This window comes from Poecilia reticulata, chromosome 22 (assembly GCF_904066995.2).
Source record: "Poecilia reticulata chromosome 22, P_reticulata-male-v2, whole genome shotgun sequence".
Lineage (NCBI taxonomy): Eukaryota > Metazoa > Chordata > Actinopteri > Cyprinodontiformes > Poeciliidae > Poecilia > Poecilia reticulata.
Genome location: NC_088851.1, coordinates 17,300,272 through 17,320,835, shown reverse-complemented (window position 1 = coordinate 17,320,835; position 20,564 = coordinate 17,300,272). Strand labels below are relative to the sequence as shown.

Here is a 20,564-nt window from a genome sequence, read left to right as displayed (position 1 = left end):
AGAATAAACTGGACCGTCTTTTCCTGAGAAAGCTGTCTGATTATTGGCCAGTGTTGCACATACTGATGCCTGGATGTTAGTCATGTCTAAATGACTGTAATTTGGAGCAGGAGAAACACGCAGTGAAAAAGAGGCAAGTTACTTTTCCTCAGAGGAGATGGAGTCATTTTGCTGTTAGTGGGGTTGCTCATTGGAATGCAAATGCTTCTTGCTTATTAAATCATTTCAGATTTGATCAGGAGTGCATCCATAGGAAGGTTTTGGAGCGGCCCCTGACCCACATATCAAGGATGGCACAAATTTGATTCACCAGCTCAAATAGTTAGTTTTAAAAATGTCGGTTAAAATTTGTATTTTATGCAGAGCTTTTCAAGTAGATGTAAACAAATTAAAACCTTAAAATGGGAAATGTGAGGTAAACAACATTAAGTATTCATCTTAATTAAGCAAGAGTTTGGGTACGAGTGGGTAAAGGTCTTTTTGCTGAGAATATACACATGATATCCAGATGAAGATATTAATGGCAAAATTTATGTTTAAAGAGAGAAAATGTAAAAAGTATGTCTTATGTGTAAGACCTAAAATCATTTTATTGTTTTATTGTTCTCTTCAGGTCAACTCATTTTGATTTATTTATTGATTTGGATTATGATCTGAAGGCTGAACTTGCCTTAGAAAGAAGTAGATTTTTTGCAGACTGCCATTTGCTTTTGATCATTATTCATCAGAATTATCAGACGGCGACTCATTTTAGTTCACCAGATTTTAATTTAAAATGTCTTGGTCTATCAGTGAGAACATGTGATTGCTCTCTAGTTTAAGGCCTTTGGAAGAGAAATGGGCCCACAGCATCATAGCTCCTCTGCTTAACCTAACAGGCAACATGAATTGCCTTTTCACATATTTATCTGTTTGGCCAGACCCAAATAGTATTTTGTTCCAAAAAAATACCCATTCAAATTTTATTTTACCAAAGCAAAAAGTCTTAGACAAAGAAACCAAACCTCTACATGTTTACGTTTCTGTTGGTAGGACCATCATGCTTCCCAAGCAGCTCAGCTGGCATAAAGAAGATTTCTTAACAGTTGTAGACCTTTTGCTGAAGATTGTGAAGATATTTTTATTAATTTCTATCTTCATGGTGACTGTATTTAAACAAACATTGCTGTTTGTCTAGCCTTGTTTGTCATAGTTACAGTTTTTAAAGCTTTTAAAAACCCTTAACTATTGATGTGGGGAAAATGTAATCGAAAATCTTTTTTTTTTGTCATATTCATTGCTTGACTTATGTAGATCACCACTTCTTTAACCACTTGTTTTAACGTCTTTCCCATTCTGGCAGTGGCTAACCTGTTTACGTTTTTCAAATTAAGCTGCTGCAATATGAGATGAATTTACGACTTTTTACTTCTGGTCAGAGGATTGAGGGAGCTCACCCACAAGACGTAGCTGGATACAAATAAACTCGCACAATATGCCTTCATCAAAGTTATCTCAGCTCTGTATCTATGATGAACTGATCCAGGGAACCGGATCCAGGTTTCTGTGGTTTGATGTCATGTCTCGTCATGTGGCGACAAAGTGATTCCACAGACTGCAATATGTTTGGTTACATTTCACAAACATCAGTTAGAAAGTGTTTTTTTCCCCCCGTATAAGCTCTTATAATTAATAACTGTGACACAACCTGTCACCACCTGTTGCTTTGCAAATGCTGATTTGTACCATCTTTAGACCTGGCTCCTTCATTTAGCCTGTAATTTTGATGACAAGTGTCAAACAAAGTGCACAGCTTGGAGAAGCCAAGTGTAAGATCCCCTAAGCAATGCTAGGAAATCCATCTGAGAGTACATAAAAAGGTAAGGGGTGGGTGGAGGAAGGAAGCAATGGGAGCTGGATGAGATCACCGAACGTGTAGTGAAAAAACACACGACAGTTCAGTGAAGCAAGAAACAGAAAATCCACTGAAATCTTAATACAGACCTCAATAGGAATGCTCATCTACAAACTGTTCAATGATGTTTGTCTTTCTTTCTTTTTTTTTAAAACTCTTCCCAGTCTGTGTGTAAAAGTGCAATGAGCTTACGGGTGCGGCTTTGTGAATCATGACTCCGTGTTATGGAATGAAGGGAGCGGTGCCAGTTCGTTGTTTGCAGGACGGTGGAGTTTGGTTCAGAGGAAGGAGTGGGGGTCTGTTCAGGCTGCAGTACTGCCCACAGAGACATGCACTGCCTCAGACATGCATCTGAATTATCTGTTGGATTAAGATTCTTCAAACTGATACACTGCACCTGAATGAATTGATGAATGATAACAAGCTTTGGAGTAACTTGATCTTAATCATAACAGATTTGTATAAAAAAAATACTTAAACAATGAGGTTGAGATTAAAAATAAATTAGAACTTTTTTTTTTTTTTTTTATATATATATATTTAACAATTCCATGTTTATCTTTCCTTCAGGACGCAGCTCCATCTTGAGGCGGCATGTCAAATCGTGATTCGCTGGGGGTCGGGGAACTGCTTCCCCAAGATGTGATCCATGTTTTTGCCCAGGAAAAACACAGCAGAAGAGGCCGAAAGAAGCGCACTCGCCCCTTCGGTCGAGCTTTCAGCTGGTTCAAGAGAAAGAAGAGGAAGAACAACTTCAGTAATGGGCAGAGCCACGGTATGGGCCCCCCTCTGGACCTGAACCTTGATAAACACCGTTCCGGTCATCACGGTGGACACAAGGGAGGACAGAGGTCAGGGAAGCAGACCCATCAACATGGAAACAGTCATGGTGAGACCCTACAGGATGCAGCATTTGCCAGTTTTATTTAGACATACCTCCATCCGTAACTTAAAGGTTTTACTGTTTTGTACTGAGAAACGGCAGTGAAACTTTAGTTTCAATTCCTACCAACATATTTTTATGAGCATCAAATCATCACTTTTATCCAGAAAGTAGACAAAAGGTATCTTATTGTTTTTTTTTATCATCAGAGGGTCAGAATTTTACAGAGTTTTTGCTGAAATTGGTCACAAAGTCCCTGATTGGTGCACTTTAAAATATAACTGAAAGGTTTTTTTCTTTTTATCTTCATTTACTTGTATATTATATGTTGATTAGTGAAGCACAGCCAGATTAAATATATCAAAGCTAAACTCCCTCTTTTTTGGTTTATTAAAGCATCAACAAACACTGCTTTGTTAAAGTTTAGACACATAGCTACACTGTGATTAAAAAAAATGGGGATAATTTTGGAATCTCCTCATTTTCTGTTGGATTAAAGTGTACTACCTCCATTACCAACCCTGCTTTGAATTTTAATTATATGATCAACGGTTGTTTCATTTAGTTACCCCACTAAAACACAGTTTACATAAATTAAGCTTGTGAGAACTGCTGTCATCATGAAACTGCATCATGTTTGGGCAAAATTGGAATCTATAGACAAGACGGCAAAGAAAACCAGAAGATCTAGCAAAGCTTCTGTGAATCTCTAATTAAGGTATCTGAGTAAACATTTTTAAATTAACTAATAAACCCCACTTACTATTAAAAAATCAGGTAGAAGGTATGGATGGATAAATAATCTACTATTGAAGTTGGTTAGAGCTAGAGGTTAAACTGAACTTGTAGGTTCGCAGATGGAGGGTTTCAGATCACAACAACACTGCTGTCACTCTGCCCTTTCTGCCATTCAGCCCTCTTGTGTGTAATCACACACCACAGCGGCATTTAGCCATCGCAGTTTTCCATGCGAGAATTGCTAAAGGAGAACCCTGCAAGAGTCGCACTGCAGTTGGATAAGATAAAAACTGATGTTTGAGTTTTTGCAGACCATGCTGCTGAGTTGTCCTTCTGAGGATGGGCTGTGCTTTAGACAAGGAATGTTGCCATTCGTCATTTACAGGTTGCTCTAGTCATAGTTGATCTAAAATACTTAAATGTATAGAAGAGGCTGTTTGACTTAATGCCTCCAAAATGCTCAGTTCTTTTATCTGCAGATTATCTCCTAATCATCTCACATCCACCAACATGACAGAAAGTAACATGGGTATTTTTAAAGTGTGGTATTTAATCATTAAAATCAAACATCTTGTCTTATTTATTGAAGAAACGTGGTACTTTCACATGAGTTTTTAAGAGGATTTCTTCACTTCTAAAAGAATTTTTGTTTGTTAATTCTTCTGGGCATTTTATTCAATTGGATGATCATTTTCTCAGGTCTACAACTACATTTCTTAATATTTTTTATTGTACAATCACTGACACTAAGCTTTTTGAAAATGACCTTACCACATTTGTGATGAGGAGCAGGAATTTCTTTTAAAATGTTATTGCTAATTATACTTACTGATCATCAGCAAAGCTGCTTCCCACACTTTTGTGCATTTTATCTTGGCTTCTATTACAGAAATTAGTATAGAAGACATGAAAGAAAAGAAATGTGCATGGTAGACATGGACATATATTACAAAATTGTCTTAATATATGCATTAACCTATTTGTCCCATAATGTAAGAGTTATTTTTTTTAAGTACACCCAGGGTTGATGGGTTTCGACTTAAAATTAGACTTCATGCATTCAATAAATTGGAAAGAAAAAAACCTCCTATTTCCTTCCCATCACTGATCAGAATTGATCCAGAAAAAATAAACAAATTCTAATCTCTTGCATCTATCCAAATAAGTTCGATTTGAGGAAACCCGTTTAAATATTGACTTTGCTGTCTCCCAGAGAGATTTGTGTTTGTTCATTGGGAGTAAATCGGATGCTGACTTCCACTCCCTCCTTTGGCCTGACAGATCATCTTGTTTGATGTGCAAATGTCTCTGTTCTTCAATTACTCACCTGAATTTAGTGTTCCTTAAAAGCCGAGGACAAAATGTACATCCTGTCGATGTTTTGTGTACTTTACTGCAATGTTGGTGCCAAATTAACTAAGGAGTGCTTCATTCTTTACCCTCTAGATACAACATACGGCAAGAATTGGGTGTCTCTAAATAATAGTGAGTAGAAGCCTGCTTTGAGAGAGCCTGTTTTAAAGAGAAGTGTTCATAAATTACCAAGAAAGTTGCAGCAACATTTGACTTTTCCCAGAGCTGCTCTTTGCAGATCGTGTTGGAGCTTGTAGAGCCATACTCGTATATCAGCAGGTTTTTCTTTGCCAGCACAGTTTCTCTTTGTGAGACCAATTTTCTTTGAGTCCATTGCAATGTGAACTGTCAGTTCTAGCTACAGTTCTAGTAGCAGATTAATTGCACCTTAATGCAGAAGACACGAAACACTAACACTTCATGTTCAAACAAAAAAAACAGCAACGTAGCTCTCGCTTGTTATTGAGTGTGCTTAGAAAAAACAACAAAACTGAAGGCCGTGTTTAGTTTCTCAGGACTGTTTACTTGTGTTTGCCTGGCAGCACTTATGATCCTGGCTCACTGCTTTACAGACGGAGGAGCTGCCGCTCGTTTATTTTGCTGCATGTTCTCATAGTGGAAGCCCAGATCGTAAGAGGGGAGGGTGTTGGGGATTTCCGTGCGATCCAAAACTCATTCAGTCTCATATCACCAAATGAAACCAGGAAAATGTAGACAGTCTTTTTTTTCTTTCCATTTTGATTTGTTTAGTCGACTCTTTTGATGGTGCAATACATTGACGTCAAAGTTGACTCAGACATACATTTGTGGAGTCGGTTGCAGAACTTTAGCACAGTTCTTTTTTTTTATTTGGAAAAAAAATCAGTTTGAGAAAGCAAACTTTGAGAAGAGATAAGGTCCTTTTTGTCCTCTTTGCCAAGGTCATTTTAGAAGCTTACACCATCCGAGTTCACAATCTTTTAAGCTCATGCACTCATTTGGATCTTATTTTCTAAAACAAAAAAGGTGAAAAAACATTTACGCATACGTATAACGGCACCTACGGACATGCTTTCTAAATTATGTACCATTTCCACCTTAAAGCACCAGGCCTCCGGGAACCAAGCTGCTTATTACTACAGAGTTTCAAGTTTGAATGTTTGATTTATGTGTAACGTAGTCTGTGATTGAGCCCTTAGCAATGATCACTGAAGTAACGCTGGCAACAAGCACAGCACAGCAGACGCTGTTGATGGGGAAAGGAACTCCTAAAATACAAAGTAGCAAGTTTATTACAGAAGCCAGTTATGCTTTAGTGCAACATTTGCCCAGAAAAGTGAGTCCCTCCAGCTAAGGCCTCCCAATCACTAAAAGCCTGGTATGGCAGGCAAAATGCCAGTTAATTAAAAGCCATGCCAGGATTGAAGGGGGAGGCACCCGGGGTTCTGGGTTTGCTTACCTGTCAACTGAAACTATTTTATATGAAGCCGTAACAAATGTACTTAAGAGGTATGTGCACATATGGGGAAACTAGGATGCAACTAAGGGATTTGCAGCTTCGACTTTGTGATGAAATGTGTTGTGACGTTTATGACTCTGAGACACATCGGCCAAATTACTTTAAAAAAATTATTTTCACCTCCATTTTTTGAAGCAGTTTCTCATTCTCCAGTTTCCTCTCGATGTTTTTTTAATTCCCATTTACTTCACGTTTTGTGAGCAGTTTTGCACTATAGACCCAATTCAATTCAAGTAGCTTAGTGTAATTTGCCCTTAAGTGTCAGTGTCCTTAGTATATATGTTAAAAGTCTTAAAGTAAACTTGGTTTTACCACATTAGCTTTATCTCAGACTAATTTAAGTACACATATTCAATAATTCCTATAACATATTTGTAACCGACTGTAAATCAGTTTTTAAATGTATAAATTTTTTATTTGGTGATTAATGAATTCCTGTTTCCTTGGGTAAATATAATATTATTGCACATTTTTACTTAGCCATTCAAGTTCACATGATGTATATTGATATATATAGCTCAGTGGTCAATAAAAATATTAACAAAATTGTTATACAGAAATGAGATTCAACCAGCAGAAGGTCCCAGACCAAATATCCTTCATGTTATCGTCTGTTCAAGAAAGTTCATCTTCTTTAGATGCCGTGTGAGACTGATATGTAAACATGATATATATGAGTCAACCAGAATCTCTCCACCAATAGATTTGTAGCATTTAAGCTGGGAAAGGAGCTTCTGATTCACAGAAATTTCAACCGAATCCAAGTTGAGGCTTATTATGTCCAGAACAGTAAAACAAGTAATAAGTCTGCAGTATTAGCAATGCTCTTCTTTAAGTATTGGTATAAGCTGTAGAAATAACTGTCCGTACCCAAGACAAATTTCCTTTGGGACAATTAAGTTCAACTTATCATCTCATCTTACCTTAACTTCAACATGCACACCAAGCAAAATGAAGTCAGCAGATCAGATATTTTAATTTTTTATTTTCTCTTTGACATGATCTAGCAGGTTAACCTGGATTCCTTGTTTGCCGTTTCATCCAAACTTTTTGTAGGCTTATCTTACCCTTTACTCCTATGGTGGAGCTTTTCTGTAAACATGACAACTGGGGCTTAACCAATCAGAGAAACTGAACAGAAGCAGGCCTTGCGATAAACCCTGACCTTCTAAAGCCTTTAGTTTTGTGAAACCATCGATTCTGCTTTGTCTCATCTGATGTTGTTGCATATCTTGAAACAGTCGAAATTGATTGTCTTTACAGTTTCTTTTTCATTTTAGTTACTCACTGAATGTTTGTTTGCTGCTCATATCATGCTGTCATTTGACTCAACTTGAAACTAGACAACAGGTTTTTCTCCTCCTTCTCCTGACTTTTCCATATTGCTGGCTTCAAGAAAAATTTACTTCAGTTTAATGAAAAACACCCTGGTTAACGGCTGATTAGGCCACACAACCCTGGCTAGATACGTTTCCAAGGTCACCTGTTTGCTCGAAACACTCCCTGAGATTCCTCACATTCCTGTTCTTTTAGATATTTCTTTGAGGAAACCAGAAAAACTGAGCCCTTTGTGTTTGATTGAGTTTGTTTACAGTTTACATGCCAGGATCAGGCCTTTTGAACTGGCTAATTTGATTTCCGTTTTTTTTAGTATCTGGTAAAAGACTTTTCTTCTCAGAAGTGGAATCTTAAATCAGTTGACTCTGACTAAATCTTGTGCAAGATATTTGGGAAGCATTGCACATAGGCATTAAATAGAAGCTTTTAACCGCATATTGGATGCATTTCTTTCTTTATCGTCACCATTTCAGATTAAAATAGAGATTTACTGAAAAGATTTTTCTGGACAATTTCCGATCTCTTGTTTTTGTAAAGCTTTGACCTGAGATATCTGTCAACATATCCAAATCCAGCATGTTCAATCACAAGTTGAAAGTTCAACAGCAGGGGCGGATCTTATGGGGTGGCAGTTGCCACCCCAAACGAGAGCCTTGCCACCCCTGTTGCCACAGCTAGCGACTATGAATTCAATAAATAGTTATGGCAAATCCGACATTAAGCGCATGAAACTCTTTTTTCCGACAACATTGAACGCAACACTATGTAACCTGACACCTAAGTAGCGGGATGTGAGAGAGAAGGACAGAGCGCCAGCAGCATTGATATATATATATATATATATATATATATATATATGTATATGTAATCGTAAGTCATACATGTGCCATTTCTGTCCATTGAGTCAGGAATATCGGTGGTCAGGAAAATACTACAATCACGCAAAGAATCAGAACAACAGACGCAATGTTTAGCATTTAATTCAACCATAGATAATGGTAATAAGGGCTTCAGATTTCACAGGTGAGGAAAATGTTTTAATTTAAAGAAAAAATGTAACACGTGAGCTGTGGGTCAGTTATGCTAGCCTAACTGTTAGCCTGCTATTGACTTTGATAACCTTAGCATGTGCTGCGCAGTTCAGTGTGTTTTGGTTCCGTTAGCACTAAACAACCCGCCCACCAAGTCATCAGTAGAGCAGCTGTTTAAATCAGCTAATCAACCACCGCGGTAGTCAGGCGAAAACTTATTAATAATCACAATATAGACATTAAGCCTGACAACATAATGTAACAGACTGGATGTTCTGTTTTAGTGTTTTTGATACTTTTTTGTGTGGGAAATGTTTGCTTTTTGGTGTTGATTCTCCTGATCGGTAATCTGGCAACGGGTGGTGTTTAATGCCGACATACAGCGCGAGAAAAGGTGGAATGGACCTTACCAAGCTCCGCCCAGAAACGCCCCTCGAAAGTCCCACGTGATTTCATGTCTCACATTAACAGCTTAGCTCCAATGTCTAAACATGGCATTTTTCGTTCTCTGCAGAGTATTTCTGAGTCGATTAGTTTAGCATTTCTGCCGGATTTTCACAAAATATCAGCCACGACAATGGACAAGGGAACCAACAAGTTCATGTCATCTTTTTTGGACGACACCAAGGTGTTTGAGCCATGCTATGCCTCCAACATTGTGCGCTTCACAGCTAAATGCTACCAGTCGATTTCTCACACCCTCAGCATAAATATAGCCGTGAACAAGATCACTGATGGCTATTGTTCTTGCAAGGCTGGGTAAGTCGGGCATTCATGGTTTTGAGGGTTCGAATGTGCCTAGGACTTATACACGGTACTCGGTGCTAGCGTGGCTAACACAATTACAGTTTAGTAAAAAGCCTTTTCAGGTGAAATAAAATCTTTAATGTATGTCAGATACGGTACACATTGCATATTGATCTGTTCAGCTAACGTAAGGCTGTAACAGACGGGCTTCAAGGTGTAGAAGTTGTATCGGGACTGCCATTATGCTGTACTTGGCTAAAAGGTTTTCATAATGGATGTGTTTATTATTGACTTTATTTTTTTCATTCACTAAACACAAAGAAAGCAAAGCAATAATACTTACACCAGCAGACACTCCTTTGTTATTGATCCTACGACAGCTGAGCTGAAAATGTGGTCGTGCACAAGCTTTAATCCAAGCAAGGCTTTCCGTTTCAGATTTTGGAAATCTGAATTTTAGTTCCACAAACACGATCAGGATACCTGACATCGCCTGTACAGATACCCCACTGACGGAGAACCAATTTTTTTGAGTCCTGACGCAAAAACTTTCTGTCGGTCTGGTAGTCCACAATGTATATTAGCATGAGTTTGTGAGACGGTAACCCACGTGATAGCTGCGCTGTGATGTAAAATCACAGCACATTTTCCATGCGCTGTGATGTAAAATGGGCATTAGCCAGTGAATTGCGGCCGCTGTGGTAAGGTCCATAGAAGTTGTTGGAGCTGTTTTTTCTTTATTTCTTTATCCATTTTAATTTTGTTACTTTATTCTTACATTTCTATTTGTTGTATTTACAGAGTTTATTTGTAGGTTGATAATTGTTGATTTTATTTATTTTTTTTGTTTTATTATTTTTCTTATTTATTTTCTAAATTTAGACAGGAAGTAATGTGGGTCAGTCCACTTTCTATAAGTGCAGGGGCCTGGTGAAGGACCAGCAGGCATTTGGGTTTTGGGCAGATGATTTTTACCAAAGCAAGAGAGGTAGCATGAGAACAAATAAGTTTGATCTCTGTAATTGTTTGGTGAAAGAGGAAAATAAATCACCAAGATCAATCAATAAGTTTGGACATTAAACCTTGTTTTGCCTGTGTCTAGAAACATGACCCCAGTGCCTTAGTAGTGGCTTGGTGGAACTTTTATTGGATGTTTGGCTTGGCAAAAACAATCAGAAGTGGTTCTGTCTTGTTTGGTTCACGTTCCGGGCGAGAGGCGGGGTACACCCTGGACAGGTCGCCAGTCTGTCGCAGGACAACACAGAGACACACAACCATGCACACACACACTCACACCTAGGGGCAATTTGGAAAGGCCAATTAACCTAACAGTCATGTTTTTCGACTGTGGGAGGAAACCGGAGTACCCGGAGAAAACCCACGCATGCACAGGGAGAACATGCACACTCCATGCAGAAAGACTGGGGCCGGGAATCGAACCCAGAACCTTCTTGCTGCAAGGCAACAGCTCTACCAACTGCGCCACTGTGCAGCCCATATATATATATATATATATATATATATACACACACACACACTGCCATCCCTGAAAAAAATCCATGCCCCCCTCTTGCCACCCCATAAATATTTTTCTAGATCCGCCCCTGCTCAACAGGGATTATAGTGTACTTCAGTCATAGCATACTTCGTTCATCCTTTCTATTATCTGCTGAAATTCTTGCTCTCTTTCACTCCCTTCCAGCCTGAATGGACTTCGGACATGTCTCAACATGCTACAGTAAATAGTGTCTTTATGTTGTTGCACTTCTGTAGTTAATCTATCATGCTCTCCAAACACCTCACTGATACCAAAACTGTCTACCTTTTAGTCTTCTTTAAGTAAAAGCACCCATACTGAAGAGTGTTACAGCAACCTGATACTTATATGTGTTATGTTCACTGATCAGAAAAAAGATTAGACTTTTTTTATTTTTATTTTCTTACTTGCAAGTTTTGAGGATCACACTCCAGTCACCAGTTCAACTCTTGAATTATCTTAGATCGAAGTTCACATAAGGCCCACTAGGCTGCTTTTAAGGCTAAATTTTACACAGAAGTTTTTGGAGGAAATTACAGATTGTGTTTGCAGATATGAGAAAAAGCATGGAGAAAGGAACCATGACTGGGAGACACAAGTTACAGATTCCATCTTTATCTTTGAAAAGGTTTGTGCCTGCAATATATTAGGAAAAAGCTATTTATTACCCGTTTTCTCTCTTACGTAGGAAAGACTTGAACAGAAAATGAATACCATAGTTGATGCAACTAGGCTAAATTCATATAGCCTTGTGTTTTTATGATCATGGATAGTATTTGGATCTGGTTTTGCTTTCATACAACTTTTTTGTTCTAATTTAAATGATCAAACAAATGAGGTGTGTTGTACCATCTCATGATAAGATCTGCAAGCTGCAGCCCAGTGTACTTCCTGCTTTTGAAAGCTGATGTATTTCCATACATCACTTATTAGGAAAGTAAAGAGAAAGTATTATCTTATCAAGTCATTGATCTTTTATGCCATATGTATTAAGAAGGAATGCATTTAATAGTTACAGGATGATGGCTTTTGAGGACTGGACTCGTACTTTAAATGGTTTGGTCGTTTTGTAGTTGGTTATGTTTTTTATTTTTTACCTTCGCAGATGTTCATACAAGAGAAATTTCCCCAAAGGTTTGTCTGACTGGGAAAGCTGGCAGGTGCAAAACTGTTCAGTTCACTTCAGTTCAGTTTCCAATATGGCTGCCACACAATAACATCCATCCATCCATCCATCCATCCATTTTCTTGCACCCTTGTCCCTTAGTGGGGTCAGGAGGGTTACACAATAACATAAATATGGCAAATGTTGAAGGAATAAACTCTGTATTAGCACTTCTGTTGTATTTCATCTGATTAAATCAGAGGGGCACATTGTGCTGTAGAAACTGTTTATCAGGATTCTCCTGGAATGTTTAAAATCCTAAGAAATAAAATGACATCCTCCTGTCTTATTTAACACCACAAGATGCTAGATGGCACACAAACAGTTGCATCATCTTTATAATTAGCAGCAGACTCTCTTTAGTCTGAACTTGACCTTTTTCAAAATGCTAAAAAACATGACACCTGGAGCTTATCCAATCAGAGAAACTGAAGCAATAGCTAAAACTTTTTGTTTGGTTATGCTCAGTTTGGTTGTGCCCTCAGATCTGAACTTTACCTTTTGAGACAGACGTAGTGAAACATCCCAATGATTTCTGTTAAGCGTCATATTTTATGAATAGAAATTTTTTCATAACGCACTGCGCTCCAAACAAATTCTGTCTTTAGTTAAAACTTCTTGTCAGGTTTCAACAAATGTTTGAAACTCCATGAAGTGGAAGGCTTTTCCTTTTAAAGCTGTTAGATCCTGATCAGTTATAACATCACTTGGATTTGCTGCTGCAGCTCCATGAGACTTTATGTGTGGATTTTGCATGAAAACTTGCTGAAATAGAATTGTTCAATTTGCTGAAATGCCTGCACTGCAGAGACAAAACATGCAACAGCAGAAGGCACCTGTGTTGTTCCACATGGCACAAAAACAAAGAAGAGCAGGAGAACAGGTTTGAGAAAACTGTCTTGAGATAGTTTCGCTCTCTCCGTTTCTTGGCGGGAAGCGATCAACTGCCTCTTTCATTAACTGTTGCTTCGAGGGAAATTATTCCCTGAAATAGTTCCTGAAATAGCTCTTTGACTACTTTTTATTTTTAAAACAAAAATACTATTTTAAAGCCTATATATTTTATAAATAACTTTTTTCCATGCATTGACACAGTAATATTTAATAACTGAGACGGAAACAGGCAAAAGACAACACTAAAAAAACAGAATGATGTGGAAAAAAAGGTTTGGCTTTGATTATCTGTTACCTAAACAGTTGCGCAACAGCTTCACAACAACTGGGTTTTCAGACCGTTTCATAGGATTTTCTAACAATAGCTGAAGAGCCACCACACCCACATGTGAGATGCAGTCATATTTAGGTCACTTTTAATAATGAGGATTGCTAAAAGTTGGAGCTATTCATCTAAACTTCCACTAAACGTGCCAGCAGGGTTTTGTTGCATCATGTTCCCTTTACTCTTTGTTGGATTAGTGCTTGGTTTCATTATTAATGAAACCAGCTAAAAGCAACAGGGATCATTTATGAAATGAAAACATTGTTTTATTGTCAAGATATGCAGATATGTGACTGTGGTGTTACTCCAGCTGCACAGGTTATTGTCAGAGAAGGGAAAACGTTTGCCATCACACTTCTTCGTGGACGCTGATAAGTATGTGCCTTGTTTTGTAAATTTATCAAGCCACCATTCTTGAAATGTGTGGTTTGGTTATTCAATTTCAGAACAACAGACTTCTGATAGTCTTGTTGAAGATAATTTTGTTTATTTTACTTCACCAGTTTAGCAACGCTCAAGTCAGTGTTTGATATCATTGCAGTTTTCCAATGACATTTTTCTTCGGTACAAATGGCTTCAAGAGGCACAAATGCCTGAAAAACTTTGAAATATTTGATTTTACATAACATAAAGCAATTTTAAATGTATGGTTTGACTTTTTCTTTGCCACTTCTCAAAATGAGAAACCAAAAAATCCTGTCTTTCAAGAAAGGCAGATACTCAGTTGATCTTAGTAATTTAGGAAATGGCTACAAGAAAACAAGTTTTTTGTCTAAAGTTGCTCTTATCAGTCTGAGAAATGGCTAAATCAATACAATGGCCAAACAGGCTTAGCAATGATTGACCAAAGTTCAAGAACTTACAAAGGTCCTCAACACTCATTGGTAAAAACTGTGACAAATGTTTCAATGGGAGATTATACATCTCCCATAAATAAACTATTTTCTGATGGTTTTTTTTTTTGTCATTTTGTATTTACTTTAAGGTAAATACAGAGTGTATTATATGGAAGATTACATATGGAAAGCAACATTATGTCAAACCGGAGCATAAAAAACATAAGACGTTTTGGGCCATACCGTTATTTTTGTTTATTTGGGTGTTTTCAGAGCAGGTCTGAAGTTCAAAATATACAGAATTGGTCCAAAAATGCTGGTTTCATATCTAAAATAGAAGTTATAGTAGGCTATAGCTTCTTTTAAGAATCTGCATTGACACCCAAACCTAAAAAGCATTAAAAATTGCAGTTGGATCAGCTTTATATAAATTCTTTCAAAATCACCTTCGGTAACCATCTATAAAGAGTTTTTATTACTTTTTCCGACAGGTTTTCAACTCTTCAATGCATTTATTGTATGAGTTTGGACAGCCATTGCCTGGCTGGCAGAGATAAAAACCCCTTGAGGTGGTAATTTGAGTATAACTTATAACTATGTTTTATTGTTAGAGCCTTTTGGCAAACAAATCTGTCATTAAATGGGCACCAGCAGGTCTGAATATCTTCTGTTCTGCTCACCATTTTCAAATATGATTTAATTGATTTTCAGGACCTTTCGGATTTTATTTTAAAGTTAGGAATAAGTTTTCACCTCCTTGCTATGAGGTTTCAGATGGAGTGGCCCGAGAAGAGAACACGTCCAAATGGTTTCATTTGGACGTGTTCAAATGACGTGTTATTTTGAGAGGAATTCGATACATGCTGGCTTCCCGGGAAATCAATTGTGTCATCTGACGCTGATCATGGAGTGTGACTGTATACGCCACACGATGCAGGTATATCTGTTACCTGGATCCATGTTCTTCTCACAACACTCGTGATGTTTTCCAACTGGGACTTTTAAAATTTGATTTAATAAAAACCATGAAAGGAGTTGATAGAGAAGGCCAAGGTTTGACATCCGCGCATTAGCACGCCTGTCTACCAAAGTTTGATTTCATATGCGGTACGCCTTCTGTCCTTTCCCACAGTGATCACATAGCCTTTAGTTAAGTTTGCACTGATTATTGAGGCTTAAACACCTGGCAGATGTCACCCTCAGAGCTGCAAAGAAGATCTCCGCATGGTTGTCTTCCTGATTTTGCAAAACAAGGTAAAAGGGCAAGTTAGGGCAGAGACCGGAGGTGTGTGTATGTGTGAGACTTTGCTTCATTCCCACATCAATACCAGTTTGTCTGCGGCAAGGCAAACTGAAAACTTGTGATTCGGTCTGTTGAGAAGCTGATTGGCGGAATTTAGCTGTTGTTCCAGGACTTTGAGATGGGCCATCCCTCTCCTGAGTCCCCCGCACTGCTGGCAGAAGACTGGTGTGTTGTAGAACCGGAAGGAACAGTAAGAGTTTCTTCTGTTGTAACGTACTGCCATCAAAGCTTTTGGTTCCATCTTGAAAATTCATCTAATCTTAAAGAATCACTGTTGCATATCTGAATATCTTTTTAATTTATTTTTAAGAGAACTTTAGCTATTCTATTTTGAAAATATGAAATACATTTATCTTTAGCTCTCTTTACTCTGATACCCCTAAGTAAAATCCAGTGGAGCTGATTCCCTTCAGAATTCACCTCATTGGTAAATAGAGCTCACCTGCATGTAATTTAATCTCAGTGTGAATACAACCATTCCTTCAGGGTTTTTAAGGATTGTAGAGCATAGAAAAATAACATGAAGAACAAGGAATATACCAGACAGGTGAGGTGTAAAATTGCTATGAACATCTGGCAGCGCACTGCGGCTGGAAAATCAAAAGATTAGTGCAATCGCAAACCTCCAGAGACATGGGCACCTAGATTGACCAGCCAGGCAAAGAGAGAAATATTAGAAAATTAGTCAAGAGGTTTATTGTAACTCTAGATGGAGTGCAGAGATCCACAGCTCAGGTTGTAGAGTGCTTGTTAAAAGTCCTATTTAAATTTTCCTAAGTCTTGTTGGAGACACGGCAAACAATTGTCGTTTGAGCCAAAAAGGAACTTTCTGAGCTACATGCAAAAAATATAAAACTACTTCACATCACCATGGACGGACCATCCATATTGTGAGGTGGCAACACAATGTTGTGGGGATGCTTTCCTATAAGGAACAGGCAGTCAGGTTAGAGTTAATGGAGCTAAATACAGGTTAATGCTGGATGAAACTTGTTGGAGGTTGCAAAAGACCTCCAACAAGTTTCATCTTCCAGTAGAACAACATCTCTAAACGTGCAGCCGGAACTATAGGAAATTGTTTAGGTCCACTCATATTCATGTGTTAGAAAGCCCATTACAGATTTTCAACATCTGGCCACCTCTCTTTGTAAAAATTTCTTGCCCAGAAAAATTATTTGCCAGCTAGTTTAATAAAAACATGATGGTTCCCATTATGCTCATTTGAATCTCATTTTATTTAATTTCAAGTAGTTCTGCATTTTCAGTTTTAGTTCACTCTTTTTTATTACGGTGTCATTATGCCCTGATTCCCTCATTTCACCACATTCAACACACGTTCTTATCCCTTAGTGTTTCTTGGATCACAATAAAAAAAAGGTTTAAGCAGATGTTTGGTTATTTTGTTGTGATCTCATTTGAATTTATTTACTTATTTCCATGCCAAATAAATCCGAACTAAGCTGCTTTTAGCTCCTGGTTTCCAAACCTGACTGGAATAGTCACACAGTCAAAACGATCAGAATGAATATCCAAGTCTGAGATGTAAACACGAGTTTATTGAGTTCATAAATAATCAGCAGCAGGATTCTCACAATCCAGCAGTGACAGATGGTGTCATTAATATAGACAAGATTACAGAGTGACGGACGAGTGACAATGTGGGGCTTGTGTTGATGAGCAGGCCTGCCCCACCCATCACTACAGGCATCTCTAGTTCTGTGTCTTGTCATGGTAACTAGATAGGGATTTTCCTAGACTCACTTAGCTTTGTACATGCTGAGCAGCTCTGTTTACACATGTGGACAGAAGGCTTTTCAGCAGCCAGTCCTGTTAAACTAGAGCTATGTTTTTCTTGTCTTAAAGTACCGGTACCACTCGTCCACTTCTTTGCGAAGTGCTTTTGTCTGACTCATTTGTTAGGATCACAACCATGGGAATGTTTTCCATTTGCTCAGATGTCAAACATTCATCCATGTCATGCCTGTTCAGCACACCAGGAAGTGAAAAAGCTTCTCACTCAATGTAAAATTTACAGAGGGCAAATTAACAGAATTAGGAGGGTGCCATCACAACACCTGAACGGCTTCTGGAGATTTTGGAGCCTCTCCAAATTGTGAAAGCTAAAAGTCAAATTAAAAACTAACACACTGTTGTTTTTCATGTGTTTGAGTGTTTCTCTGGAGCTGCAGGCTTCTGTTGAAAACATGGTTTTAAGCTTACTTCGCTTGACTGATTTCAGTTCACTTACTCCATCTTGTGGCAAAACAGCAAAGTTTACGTGAATTCAAAGGAAGTAAAGAAGTTCAAAGTTCTGTTAAGAGTGTAGTCAGGAAATGTTGATTTTTAGTATCTCTTAAACTAATTTAAGAGACTAATTCTAAAAGTTGGTCAACATATATATGAATAAATGTGTACAAAATAAAGTATTTTAAACATTTATTTATAGTAATTTTATGGTTTATAGGTACATAAACTTCTAATTATTGTTTGTTACAATTATGTTTTAACATTGATTATTCATTAGTTGTAAGCCATAATAACTACTAGATGCAAAAGCATATTCAGCATCTATTGATCACATAATATGTAAATTTCACTATTTGTACTGCGCCAATGAAAGAAATAGACATTTTCTCTTAATATTCAAATGTACAGAGTTGACCTGTAGTTTTACATTTGTAAATGAAAGATGCAACACAGAGCAACCTCGATGCCCCTCTACCTTTTAAGCCTTGGCAACTCCTGTGTTTCTCTTTCTGATATTGTTTATGAGGTCAACATCAGCAGCATCTGCTTCCTGGCTGACCAATCGGGGTGAGGTGATGAGGAACAACAATGAGATTCGGAGAATCTGTTTAAGTGTGAATGGAGGGATGTTATGTCAGGAATTAGGCGAAAGAGGATTAGTGTCTGGACTCTGTTGTCTATTGGCTGTCCAGCCGCTCTCCTATTGGACCTTCACTGATGACATCAATGTCATCAAAAACAAGCCTGACTGTTTTTGAGGTGCTCCTTCATCTGTTGATCAAAAGTCTGTTTATTGAGAGTATATCTTTGCCTTTCCAAACAATTTTTGTGTATTTTACTCTAAACTTTTGGATCACTTTTTATCTGAAATAAGAAGTAGCAATGGTGGTACTTTCAACTAATAACTTTAGCTTATATTTTAAGTGCTTTCCATCTGTTTTGAAGAATAAAGGTAAGTGAAAACAGCCTTATTTACTTGTTGAAATAGTCTGATATTTGAATAGGGTTAGGGTTAACACTAATGTTATAGGTTGACATTTAACATCTTTTTCAAGAAACAAAAAACTGTTTTTAAAATTGTACCCAAGAAATTAAAAGGAATTTAAATTAAGCCTACCTGTAAAAAACTAAACAGTTTTATTTTCTGCATCTCAGAAGTCACTGTAATGCTGTTACAGAAAGAGAAAGTGAAAACTGGCAGCAACCATTGAGCTAATTCCAGTCTAATTAAAGAAGTAGAAAGGCTAAATGCAGAGCAGTTCTCACTATTGCATAAAGGTCTTGTGATAAGTTGATGATCTGAGTCTTTAATGTTTTGAAGTACAAGATCAAAGTAAATTTGATTCTTTTTGTTATTGCTTACTTTGATATATTTGGGATTAGTCTACATACACTAGAATTATGGATCACCTATTTCTAATGGATCACAATGGGGTTACAGTGTTGGTAAAAATCAAATAGTCCACACAACCATAAGAATCAAATAAGTCCATAAATAATATGTAAGAAAGTGGAATGGTACAGGGAATAAGTATTGAGTATATATAATGAAGTTAGTTCATTTATCTAGCAAACCATTGGTTTGCAATGGCACCCTCAAATGGTCATGTTTTTACACATGTAGGCTAAATTGAAGTCCTACCTATTATTTACACTCCCATGTATTTGTGTGCATCTCATTTCTTACTGTTCTGGTCTCTCTGTTTTGTTGGTGTTTTGTCAAAAGAAGCTTCAAATTAATGTGAGCTAATCCGGTTTTCCTTTTTTTTCTTTTCTTCCCTCCAAGCTGTCCCAAAGCAAAATGATGATGACAAGACTCCAGCTCCCCCACAGTTCCAGGAGAATGTCTTTATCGAGAGCAGCAGGTCCAAGTACGTGGAGGACCTCCACACCGAGGCCCTCGAGGGGCTGAAAATGATGCAGGAAGAAGGTATGCTGATGTGATTAATTTGAAAGGAAGGGATGTTGTTACTTGTATGAATTTGCAGCGAGTCTGAACATATGTTTTATTAACTTCTTTTTGCCAGAAAACGGTAATGGAGTGGAGTATCAAGACAATGAAAGCACAGTTGTAAGTTTGGCACGCAATTTTATGTACAAATAAATGAAATGTTTTTGTTATCTGTTTAAATATATTTTTACATTTCATTTTATCCTAGTCGACTGTGACGGTCCAAACAGATGGGGAAAGTGCAGGGTTTGTGACAGACAGCACCATTCCTGACACATCCTCGGTTATCTCGAGACAGTCATCGATGTCCGCAAGATCGTCCCGCTCTGGACTCACCAGGCAAGGTAATGAGATATAAACAGTGTTCATCTCCTTGTTATCATACCATAGGTTTCACAGTTGGATTTGTTTACTTTTACCCTATTTTTCTTTCCTTTTCGACATTTATTTTCATATAAACTTTTACCAAAGTTTAAAAATACTCTAAATTGCCATAGCATAGCACAATAAATTTGGTTATATGACTCAACTTGACAATATCTTCCACTAAAGATGCTCAGAGGTTTCATTCTATCAGGGATTAGAATTATTTGTTATATTTCATTAGACTCTGTGGATCCAGCTTTAAAATCAGGTCTGCTAACCTGATTTTAAGTAAAGTATGATATAAAATTTTAAGAGAATACAAAATTGAATTAACTTGTAAGAGAAATTTGAGCATTTGAATGGTTATTTATCCCAGTCATTCATCAAACAACTTAAACTAGGAGAAAAAAAAACACTGTTCTGCAATGTAAGTACATTGAATTGGGGGAAATTGAATA

General features: G+C 37.5%; 1 protein-coding gene across 2 annotated transcripts in view; it reads left to right on the top strand.

Annotated features, from left to right (window-relative positions):
* LOC103458575 (uncharacterized) overlaps nt 1–20,564 on the top strand; it is a 33,443-nt gene that overhangs the window by 7,326 nt on the left and 5,553 nt on the right. Inside the window, exons 2-5 of one of the 2 annotated variants that reach the window (XM_008399489.2) lie at nt 2,465–2,783; nt 19,576–19,719; nt 19,817–19,860; nt 19,949–20,084. In XM_008399489.2, the coding sequence (XP_008397711.1) occupies nt 2,489–2,783; nt 19,576–19,719; nt 19,817–19,860; nt 19,949–20,084 (619 nt within the window). In that variant the 5' untranslated portion in view covers nt 2,465–2,488. Of the gene's footprint in view, nt 1–2,464; nt 2,784–18,184; nt 18,742–19,575; nt 19,720–19,816; nt 19,861–19,948; nt 20,085–20,564 lie in introns of those variants that run through there. The other variant, XM_008399490.3, reaches the window with a different exon arrangement.